General features: G+C 40.6%; 1 protein-coding gene across 1 annotated transcript; it reads left to right on the forward strand.

Annotated features, from left to right (window-relative positions):
• Window positions 1–4,541: 4,541 nt before the first annotated feature.
• On the forward strand, window positions 4,542–7,409 carry LOC105917489 (putative transmembrane protein INAFM2). Its single transcript, XM_021310482.2, has one exon. It carries the CDS (start codon window positions 5,184–5,186, stop codon window positions 5,745–5,747), a length of 564 nt encoding a protein of 187 aa, XP_021166157.1. The 5' UTR covers window positions 4,542–5,183; the 3' UTR covers window positions 5,748–7,409.
• Window positions 7,410–12,523: the final 5,114 nt, after the last annotated feature.

The raw sequence follows: 12,523 nt of genomic DNA on the forward strand, positions 1-12,523 counted from the left end.
CGCAGCTAATCCATTGGAGAAGCGTTAATATTGTCCTCTATTGATTCATCAGTGAGAGAGAAATAATGTTTTTAAGTCGAGTGAAATGGTGCCTTTCTTTTGCCTCGGAGGTCAAAACTAACGACTGGCAGATTACGTCATCTCCACCTTTTTGCTTTCCAGTTCCCCTCTTATTGGATAGTAGTAAAAAAACATGGATACCCACACAAAGCTATTATTAAACGTACAAATACAGCCAACCTCAGTCCCAGAATGCGCCTTAAAGTCACATTTTATTGTTAAATATTTGTCTTTTTTTAAAGCCGTGCTGAACTGTTCAACTGAACGTGAAACGTTAAACAACAGTAGCGAGCATTGCTGGTTTAGCCACTTTGGCTACTGTTGTTAAAACACTAACAATGACAATAACGCTGTTTTTGGCTGTATTTTGTGCAAATAAACAAAGCTGAAATATCCGGTCTGGTGAACCATAAACTGTAGCACCTGTACGACTGACTAAATGTTACATACATAATAGAGAGCTGCTGAAAACTGTCAAAGTATGACATTTTACTTAATGTTGCTGTGAGCAGCCGCCATCATGAACGCTGAAGTCGAGTATCATCCTGTTGCACCGACTTTCCGACTCGTAAAACCGACTTAGACCAGTTAAAATTTCTGACTTGGAGGTTGAGAACTCTGACCACCAAGGAGAAATGGATCGCACTAAAGCTGAATAAAGGGTGCGGTCTGAGAGAACTGAGAATGGACCCTTAAATAAGTAACCCTAACAGACGCATTTCACACAAGTTGGTGTTTGATATGAATTTGTCTCGTCTTTGAAGAAATATATAACTAAAAAAGTCTCAAGAAAGACAAGTTTTATCAAAGTTTCTTTATTTAGTCTGTATTTTTTGAAAGTTAGCACATGATTTTATCCTTTTTATTTCTTCATCTGCTTTTATTGGGGTTTTGCTTCAAACTTTATTGTAATAACATTTATCCGATTTTTGTTTTGTGAATTTTATCCCTCCGCGGCCATCTTTCTGCCGTCGTTTCCATCCTTTGTTACTCGCGGGCTGGGTGCTGGAGGCCGGTTTCTGTTTCAACAAAGGATCCCTGGTTATTTGGATACCATTCAAATGAAGCGTCTGACTGTGCAATAGCTAGTGCAAACAGTGCGTCAGAGCAGGGACCAAATGAGGGACGTTAAGGGAACCACTGCGGGGTCAGTTTATCCAAAGCACACCTAATGAGACCAAATGCACGCTTTCCCCCCAGCCCCGCCTGATGCCTCTAATGAAACCAGGTAGTGAAAACAATTAACCCTCCAACGAGTTCTCACTACCACCATATGTTGGCACCTGAGCATAACAATAGGACTAGCTGCACAGCTGAAATACAGAAGAGCCACTTAGCATTTTATTATCTTTGAAAAGATGTACGTAAGAGCTAAATATTTTTAGTGCACAACGGAAAGAGGTCCACCATAAGATGTGAAAAAAGTTGAGTTAAAAGGCTCAGACTTGGGTGTGGTAAAAAAAAATGTATGCAGGTTCTTATGAAAAAATGGAAACCACCCCTCTAAAAACGTTCCTTTATCTTCCTTTTTTGATATTGAAGCATGTATTGTGTTCGCTTTTATATTTTAAATCGATATGTTTAAGACTGTGCTCTTATTGTGATTTTCAGATCTTCAAAAGTAATTTTATTTCTGCTTTAATTAACTCTATACCATATTACGAGTCTAATTCAGCAGTTTTTGTTTTTCTTAAACTTAAAGCATGTTCTGTGTTGCTATTTGCATAAAATAAAAGGAGCTAAAACTTGAATTTTCTTTTCTTTTTGTCAGCCGACCCAGTTTGGTGCAAACATAGCAAAGTGACACAGATATTTGAGTATAAGTAGATAACTGAAACTGAGTGTGCCAGTATGTTGAATTAATTCAAGGCAACAACAGTTGAATGACAGCTAATATTCATGTGTCTAGTTTGAAAATGGGGAATTTATTGCAACATTTTTATTGCAAGTCAGACTTCTATCATTTTTTTAATGTTTATATGTTACTTGACACACGCAGTGCAACAAACAACAGCGACAGGTGGTAGCCATCTCCACGGTGGCATTGCAAACCACAATTTGATTGGTTATGAAATTGGAGAGATTTTCACATTTTCATTATGTGAATGCCAAGGCATCAAAGTTGAAGAGTCAGAAGAGGTTGCTGGAATTGACTGAAATCTCGCTGTTAAGTCTACTCTACAAAAGAGAGAGTATTATACAATAAAGTAAGCTAAAATGTTTTCCTCCATGTTGGAAGTTTTTGCAGACTGCAATATGCATCAGACTCTCCTGTCATTGGTCAGTCACTGAAACCCTCGCTGACAGTGAACATTTTTCAAGCAATTGTCGCCTCATCACACAAGTTCCATATGGAGATGAATGGAGAAGGAGCAGCGTCACATCCGGCGCGTCAAGCCCTTAAGACATAAAGGAATTGACAAGTTTACTTAGTACAATCTTGGTTTACGAATAGCCTACATCTTGCTCTGCCCATGCTGCGAACACATCGGCAGCTTCGAGTCAAGTCTGTTTCTGCCTTCAACACCTGGTCAAGTCAGTTGTGGCCTGCATCTTCTGGTCAAGTCTGCTCCTGTCTGCATCGAATGATTAAGTGAGTCTCTACCTGCATCTGGTCATCTTGCCTGTCTCCTCCACCATCTTCTGGTCGGACAGCACCTGCATTCATCACCTGGTCAACCTGTTTCTGCCAGCCCTCCTCCGCCTCTAGATGTTGTTGTCATCTACTGCCTGCCATTCCTCCATTCAACTCAATAGACCTTTTAAACGTACCGCGTCTCTGGTTCGAATATCAGGTTCTAGCCGTACAACGCATAACGGATCGGTCATCCATTATGGCTTTTTAAGCTCATCCAGTGAAAGTTGACCCCCCCATGCCCACAGACATATATACGTAGACGCGTCATAGGGCGCAGGTTCGCACGTCAACGTCACCGCCATATTGTATGTGGCAGAAAAAAGTTGAGTTCTGTTATTGTGAACGTGGATCAGAGAAGATGCCTCATTCCTGTGCTGCAATAAATACACACACACACACACACACACACACATATATATATATATATATATATATATATATATATATATATATATATATATATATATATATATAATTTGTGTGTGTATGTGTTATAAATATAAGGATCAATTTGTTAAATCTAAACATTGTGGTCTTCATTATTTCATAAAACCGTGTCACATGTGAACCTTTAGGAACAGACTTTTTGGGTGAGTATTAAAGAGGTAAAATTAATAATATGAGGAAAAAAAGTCCTAGGTCAATAAAGTAAAAATAAACAAACAAACACAAAAGTGATAATGTTATGATAAAAACATCATATTATGAGAATTAAGGGGGAACATTTCCAGAATATTCAGTTTGGAGAATTATTTCACTCCTGGAGTAACAGGGCCAGGTTAGATTATGTTAAATATTTTTATTCTTTAATAGAATAAATTCAGGAGAATGAAGCTAAAGGGATACGAAAATAAACTTGTAACATTACAAAAAGAATACTACGAATACAAAGTATATTCAGAGATTAAAGTCCCTCTGATACTGTTTAAGTGACTGAGTAACTGCAGATTTGCCACATTTAAGATGGCGGACGCTCTGACGCATCGCAGCATAGGCAGAACCCGCCCAACGACGCGTCTACTCTTATATTATGTCTATGCCCATGCCCCCTCTCCAGGGCCGGATTATCCATAAGGGCCAGTGGGCCAGTGCCCAGGGGCACCAACCATGGGGGGGGGGGGGGGGGCACCACATGACACATGCTTTAAAAATATATTTTTCATAAATTGTTATATTATTTACTTGAATTTGTTGAAAGACCATGCATTATTCGTTTTGTGAACACTGATGTCACAATAATAATAAATGATAAATCAAGATTTTTTTTGATTTCAACATTTTAAAATGAGATATTTGAATATTGCTCACTGCTCATATGCCTACATGTAGTTGTGTAAGTTAGTAAATAGTAAATTACATTACAGAAATCCCCTTGATTATGTCTGATGTTTTTGACCGGAGGACAGCACGGGTAAGGGGGGGGGGGGCTTTGAGGTATATTGCCCAGGGGCACCACATTGTCTTAATACGGGTCTGCCCCTCTCTCTCTCAGTTTCCATCACATCTGCATTGAAACGCTATTAACGGTGGTGATGTTCTAAATATGAAGAGGAGCCCCAAATGAAACTCTTCATCCAAATCTTGATAAAGCACATGAAAGTTTTTGGTTGTAGCCTGACAGAACATGGAAAAAGTGGAATCGGTAGGCTACGATATGCATCTTTGAGCAGCCAGCTGAAAAAGGTTCAAATGAATCAAAATATGTGATTATACATGCACTCTGGCTGTCGGTGTAACACTTAGACCTGCATTACATAACTCCAGCAGGGAAATTAATAATTCGGGTCTTTTTGAAGACGGTGTGCACATCCTCCCCATCCGCTCGGGCTGATCGCTCAGCTCTCCATGCAACATCCTGATGTGAAGGTGATGATGGATGATGTTTTTTTTCTTGTTTAGTTTTTTTTTCTTCTCTATTCTCTTGGGGGTGCCGCACAGCTGCTACTTCTTTAAGAGCCACCGCCCGCCCCCTCTCCTGTATTTTTAGCTGAGCCAGCTTCTTCATTTGCTGGATAAGACAGACATATCTCTGTGTGTGGATAGGAAAATCGCGCTTGATCGTTTGATCGTTTTTTTATTGCATGACATCCATTCGCATCCGGTGGATTCGCAGTGGGCCCGTACAGCCAGATGTTCCCTTTGGAGTGCCTTTAGCCTGTCTACCTTGGTGCAGAGATTTGTCCCCCCCCCACACCACCACCACCACCACCACCCCTCCCCAATCGGATGCTGAAACGCGCAGTCAACCCCGTGGATGCTCGATGTGCATTAGAAAACGCAACGCTGCACCAGGCACCTAAAATGAAGCGAGATCAAATGAAATAAAAAAAAAAGGGGGAGCAAATCTATTCTGGTCGAATATTGCAGCGCAGAATCCTGCTCCTCTTCGGCCCCTCTGCTTCCTCTTTTCCTTGGACCGGGGGATCAGGAGAAAACCTTCAAGACGGAGGGGGTAGTGGAGCATCGAGGGAAAAACAGGGGCAACATGAGAGAGCGGGACTTCATGCCCAACATGGAAAGAGGCAAACCTGCCACTTACACGGGGGACAAAAAGGCTAAAATGGCTGCTAAGACTAACAAGAAGTGGGTGAGACTTGCCACTGTTTTTGCATATGTGTTGTCTGTGTCCTTAGCAGCCATTATCCTGGCTATTTACTACAGCCTGATCTGGAAGCCGACCAGCTCATCCTCCTCTTCTGTGAAGCCCGTGGTGCCTGAGGGGGTCTCCCCCACCGCCAACATCTCGGCAGTTTCTCCCAACAGCAGCTTCTCGGAGTGGAACTCTACACAGACAGTGCTGGTGACGGACGCGGCCGCGAACCAAAGCGGGCTGGCCACGACCGCGCGCAGTTATGCGGAAAGGGGGTCCGTCTTCACGCACCGCGCGCCGGGGACAGAAAGTGCGCAGGAGGACCGGCCGTACGCGTCTTCCCACGGAGAGACGCACACGAGCGCGCCTCTCCCCCCGGAGGACGAGGGCGACGCGGTGACCGAGAACAGCAGCCCCGAGCGGGCGGCCGCCGACGGAGCCGCGGTGCCTCCGACTTGAAAGCCGGACCTGAGAGGAGACTGATCGGGCCGCCCATTATAACCCATCACTGCACCCTCTCTTATTTAAAAAAAAAAAAAAAAAGACGGATAGTTTTACATTCTCAAAGCCGCTGGTCGGATTAACACAAAGGTCTTCTTGCTGGAGAGCTCGATTTACAGAGCCCCCCGTATGGATGCTGAACTGCACATAATAAGTCATAACCTTGATTTATGCCTGAGAACAGAGGAGCGCTATTTTTCTTCAAAGATCAAGTTTTCCCCTTTACTATGCTTTCCTTTTGTTTCAGGACCTCTGTATGCCTTAAGATGAACTTTTGAAGCCACTTACCTGCCCAAACTGTGGACAAAATTGGTAAAACGTTTCTTTTTTTGCTAGATTATAGCAAACAAAGGCCAAAACTGTGTTGTTGTTATTTTTTTATTATTATTATTTTTTTTTTAGCCAGACCTTCTGGTGTACTGAGATATCACTTATCAATTTAAATCAATAATACCCAGCCAGCATTTATGTGGGGCCCACATGGGTCAGAAATGTGTTGAAAAATGGCCCCCAAAGGGGATTGTTTTCAGGTTACATCATAGGCATAGGTGGGTGTGAGATTCCGGTATGATAACCTAGAGTCAGAATCGCAAAATTTCACTGTAAACAAATGTTTAGTCCAGTTGACAGAACCCTTTTCAATTCAATGTTGCTAGTGAATTTAGAATGAAATTCATTCACACTGAATTTTATGAGGGTGTCTATATGCGTAGGCTCTCCGGGTGGCTTTTTGCGTGATTCGCAGACTTTATGTGGCTCTCACACCTTTTTTTAGACCAGGCCTGGTCTAACGTTCTATTCGTACCTTGTCATTTTAAAACAGCACACCCTTAACCAGAGTGACAAGTGGCGCTCCTTCAGTTTCCACACCACGACCACCCGCGTTATCAGCGTATGGAGAGATCCCTCTACGGTCAAATTGTCTTTCTTGTAAGCATATAAAAAGTGTAGCAGCCATCTTTGAGCCAGCTGAGTCAGCAGTGCACAGCAGAACGTGCAGGCCCAGCGGTGAACTACTTTCTGTACAACCAGAAAACACCCTCTGGTCATTCTGGCAACATTCGCTCGGATTTTACTAAACACAATACAAACTTAGGAATGCTTTAGCAGAGAACTTTAGTGCTTTTGAAACATTAACTTTTTTTTAAGTGTCAGTATCCCCTCGTATCTTCATACCAGTAACCAGCCTATGCCTATGCAGGGTACATTTGGGTTAAAAAAAAATAATGGGACTCATATGGGTTGTAGATGTGTTGCACAATTGGGTTGGGCCATTAAGTATCCAACCAGCCTGAGCAAAAATCCATATGAGGCCCTCATACACATCTTGGCTGGGTACATTAATTCGTCTTTTTACTTATAGCCTTTAAACTGTGCTTTCTTTGATGGATCAAATCTGGATTGCCATTAGAAGAGCCTGCATTCTTAAGTTATGCTCAGGTACAGTATGTGCATATAACCATGTAAATGTTATGTGTATTTGGTTATGTACATATAAGACAGGCATACATGTTTTGGCCCTGAGCTTTTAGTGGAATATAGCAGATTTTTATTACAAGTTTCAGTATGTATAATAGGCATAACTATATCCCACCATACAAATAAACATCTTTAGGAAATGATTAGTTTTCTATCAGTTATTTACTATCCTGTGTGCTGATGATATGTTTGTTTATTGAGAGCATGTTTCTCGAACTGTGGCACAAGTGCTACTGGTGGTACTTGTGCCTTTTTGGTACTCAGAGGAACGTATGGTTTCAACTATTTACAAGCTAAATATAATGTAAATGAGCTGTTATGTTTAGCTAATATGCCCAAACTGCTAAAAAAAAAAAAAAGACAAGATGTTCAAGCACATTGACCTGGATGCCTGTTTAGACCACCCACCTAGAATACAGATGAAAACTAGCCTTTTTGGTACATTTACATTTAAGGTTATATGTTTATGGATGTACATGATCCCTTTTGAATACATGTATACAAATAAATATGTATTAACATAACAAAACTGAAGATAGGAGACTATTTTGAGAACTCCCTTGTAGAAACTGAAGCAGACTACAGTGAAATAAGAAGCAGTGCCTTTGGCTGTGATGCCGCATTTCATTTATCTCGTAGATTGGAAATCTGATGAAGGGGAAAACGTTAAACCCAATGCGTCTGCAAAGCTGTAAGATTTTCCAAATTTCCAAAGAGTGCTGAGGAAGTCGTAATACAGACCTTTTACATAATAACTAAGGTTGGGGAGGTGGGTACTGGGGAAATGGATACCAGTTGCTGGGAGACATTGTCAAAAAGAAAATGTAAGGTAGAATTCCTGACTGTAGGCTACCCACTTATATTTGCTAATATTTTGTAGAAGAATTCCAGCAAAGCAAAGTAATGTGTTTTGCTGTACTACTTTTTTTTTCTAATACGAAGTTGTAAGCTTGCACACTATTAGGAAAACATCTCTTTGAAATATTGCATAATGCGTTGTTTTTCAAGTATTGATTGCAATGAACCCACAGTTTCCTATCTCTTCTCTTTGTTTTCCATCTTTATAACAACCTCTTCACTTTGTGGCTTAAGTATTTTTGCCATTAGAATCTATGTTGGGCATCTTAGATAACTGGCTAAAAAATATTATTTACATACAGAGGCTGAGTAAAAGTCTCTTGAAATATAATAAGCTATCAAATATTGCTTTCAAATAAACAGTGACAATTACAATTGGATACAGGGATCAGCTCCTCTGAGCTGTATGTTTGAGCTACTGAATCCAAAATGCTAGTTAAAATCGATCAAGGCGTAACAGTGTGGAGTAAGCCTCTGAATGAGTGCAGTAAGTATAAAGTTAATCACTTAAAGAAAGAATAGTTAAATTGAACAAAAATAAAATTAAAATAGGGAGTATTAATATAAATGATCGGCTGGATGGAATAATATAAAGAGAGCTGGCTGGAAATAAATAAATAGAAATGAAAATTATCAAAAAAGATTTCATTTTTAGTTTCTTGGTTTATAAATTGAATTGTGATAATGTAATCAAATACGCGTCATTTATGAAACAGTATATGTTTATGAAACATTTATATGTGTAGATGCAACTAATCCAACATGATGTCACATGTCAAAAAGTTAAAATTGGATGAAAGGGCGGATTTAAAATAGAGCATTAAACAGGCTGATCCCAGAGTTATTGCTGTATGACTAACCCTTCCCTCTTCCCCTGTCCACTGGCACTTAGTTCAGGAAGTGGTTAAAATACTCCACAGAGAAACGGGACGATTCTTCAAGAAGCACTATCTGTTTACACTCATTTTGATTATGTAAACAAATATGACCTAATGTGCCCACATGGGTTGTGACGGCAGTTATCAAACAGCAGACGTTACGTTTATGCTTAGTGAGAAACCGAAAGCTCAGGCCAAATGGACCCAACTGACAAAGGTTTTGTAAAGTATTTATGTTTTTGATCATGCGTTACCAACGTACTAACAAAAGGAATGTACAGTAAGCTAGAGCGCTCTTCCAAAATGGCAGACCTCAGTAAGAACATTGATCTTCAAACAGACATTAGGGAATTGATGACTTGTCTGACTGCAAATAGGTCTGTTCTCGTTTGCATTAAAACCTAACAGAGCAATTATCTTTCACTAGGGTAATACAAAAGATTACATCTACTTGTAAATTGGAATGGATTTTGTGTTTGTTTGTTTGTTTGTTTTTTGGATCAGTATACTTGCACGCACTAGTTTTTCTTCATTTTTTTTTTTGTATGTTCTGAAGAAGAGCATTGACACGCATGAACTGCATACGCTAATACTTGTGGGTAGCGCAAACATATTTCTAGTTCAAAAATATTGAATAATTTTCCAGTTATTAATAATGATAGATCATATCAAACATGTCAGAACATTTCCAAGGGCTAAACTATAGCTATATAAATAAAATTGAATTGAATTGAATTGAATTGAATTGAATTGAATTAAACTGAGGGGAGTTTAGCCCTTGCCCCTTGAATCAGGCTTGAATCCAGATTCAGCTATAGTGGTTCTCTGTATACTGTGGATAGAGTCTGTTTGGGCTACACTGTGGTGCCGTTGCAAGCACTGTTGCCTTTCAGCAAGAAGGTCCTGGGTTTGAATCCCGCACTGGGGGTCTTTCTGCATGAAGTTTGTGTGTTATGTGGGCAGATATGGGTTCTCTGGCTTCCTCTCAAAGTTCAGTAACATGATTGTTGCTTTCACTCAGTTTGTTTGGTCAGTGTTGCCCTATGATGGACTGGCAGCATGTCCAGAGTTTACCCTGCCTCTTAACTCCAATGTCCCCTGGAGTTAGGCATTAACCCCTCTGTGACCCTGCAATGATAAGAGGGCATAGACATTGGGTGGATTTTAATTGAACAATTCTTGGTCTTCGTATAAAGAATAGAGGGGAAAAAAACAGATCTTTGAAACAAATTTACCATCAGGTGAACAATAGTGTGGCTGTCTGCACTTTATGCATTGAAAGAAATGTTTTCGCAAAGATCAGTGGTACATCTATTAATCCATCCTCCGTCCATGGCCTATACCCGCTCGTCCTTCCTGAGTCGCTGGGGGCACTGCAGCAAGCCCATCTTGCTGCGAGGCGGCATTGCTACCAACTGTGCCACTGTGCAGTCATAATGTGTTGGTAAAAGTTAATGAGATACAGACTCCCAGAAGAGCTAATAAAGTTTATTGCAGCAGCCATCACAGCACTTTAGATGCAGGGCAGCCATATTGGTTGGTGAGCGACTTCCAACTTTTCTTCCGTGAGGGCCTATTTTCTTTTTGCTATCTCTTTTGCAGTCTGCAGCGTTTTCCTCTAAACGTAGAGTACAAATGAATGAGGTTTGTTTTGTGACTCAACATAAACAGGAACGTTTCAACTCATCTCTGAAGAATCATTAGAGATAGCTTAAGAGTATGACGGTACCTTTGCTATATATTAGATCCGTATGAATTTGAGTTCATATTTTCTCTTTTTCTATCAAACGTGGATGTTACTTGGATTTAAATGTGACTCAGTTCAGAGTGAAACAATGAGCACTGCTTCTTGTGAAGGCGTAGGTACAACAGAAATAAGAGCAGCGCCAGCACAAAGAAGCCTCAGTTTATAGCCAGCCTTGTGATCTTAAGAGTTTAATCAGATTTTAAGGGGAAGCTTTTACACTGCTTAAGCAGCTGCATGATCAGAGGGGTTCACACGTCTACATCTCCCAGGCTGTGCCACAGTTCCACTTCATAAAAAAAAAAAAAAACACATGTGGCGAGCTACAAAGTGGAAATAACACCAACCACTCTGCTCTTCTGTCTCTGCAGAGTGTGAGGGAGGTTTATCGATTTGAGTTTCTCTTGTTGTTGCTCGGTACGGAACAGAGAAGCCCATTACACAACGCCGGCGCTCGCTGCTATTTTGACTCTGGCCCCCGTCTTGAAAAGGGAATCGCTTGGATGTGAGGTTCGACTTCTGCGGCGCCGGTGACGGCCATTGTTTACAACCGCGATCCAAATGAAATCATCTGACTTCCACTGAGCAGCCGCCACCTCCCTTTGATGAGAACGGCGAAGACAGGCCTTGCTGTGTCAGCGTGACAGATTTGCAGAATCAAAGCCAAGGTTGTTGTGCTTAAACAGGAGGTCCATTCATCAGAGGAGGCAGCAGGAAATAATTACAACAGCGACTGACTGGTCTCTGTTTATGTGTTCGGACCTAAAATATGCATAGCCCGTGGATCTCATGGCTCCTTGTGATGCAGGAGTTCATCCGCGCTGATGGTTGTTGCTGGAAGCTGCGTCTGAGTCAGGGCGCGCATCGTATGACCTCATGCCTCTCGAACCTATTCACCCAGGCAGATGATTCAATTATCTGATGTCAACTCAGTCATGTGTTCCAGGAGAGACTAATATGAGATTTGTTTGTTGTTTGGCTAAAAGGAGCAGCGTGGATCACAAATATTCACGCAATTATGTCTTAAAAGAGGCACTTGTTCATGTTCATACAGTGCCTTGCAATAGTATTCACTCTTTGTTACAGTAAAACAACAAAATGTTACGTATTTCATTGGGACTTTTTGCGATTGGTCAATTTAAAGCAGCACATAATTGTGAAGTAGAAGAAAAATAAGTATGAAAATTAAACATTTGAAATTGTGGTGCTCATTTATATTCAGGTTCTGAGTCAACGCCTTGCACCTTTCCCCACAGTTACAGCCACTTGAGGAAGGTCTCTGCCAGTTTTGAATATTTAGAGATTGAAACGTTTTTTTCCCTTCTTCTTATTTGGAAAACGTCGGATTGGATAAAAAGCTCCCAATTTGCAAATCTTTCCACAGATTGCCAACTTGATTCTGGTCTTGGACCTTTTTAACCCTTGAATATGCTTTGATGTAAACCACTTCATCTCTGGCTCTGTGCTTGTGGTCGTTGTCCTGCTGGAAGATCTTGTGACAGAACTCAACCTCACACTTATAACTTATGCCAATTATTTTGGAGAAATCTATGAACAGTTTGACTTTTTAAAAATACATTCATATATCTTTGGGGATATTTGCTTGGTATAGGGTTTACACACTTTTATATTTTGGCTTTTTTTTGTTTTTAAGAAAATGGTCCAAATTTAATTTATAGGTTTATAGCCCAGAATTGAGAGAGGATAAGTTTTCGTTCACAAATATCATATAAACTGAAAGCTATAGGGTATAATTGGTGACAGAGAAATGACGC

Source organism: Fundulus heteroclitus, chromosome 19, assembly GCF_011125445.2.
Source record: "Fundulus heteroclitus isolate FHET01 chromosome 19, MU-UCD_Fhet_4.1, whole genome shotgun sequence".
NCBI lineage: Eukaryota > Metazoa > Chordata > Actinopteri > Cyprinodontiformes > Fundulidae > Fundulus > Fundulus heteroclitus.

Bases quoted from the DNA above. Each gene is read 5' to 3' on its own strand.
- LOC105917489 (XM_021310482.2), top strand. From the start codon at position 5,184: ATGAGAGAGCGGGACTTCATGCCCAACATGGAAAGAGGCAAACCTGCC.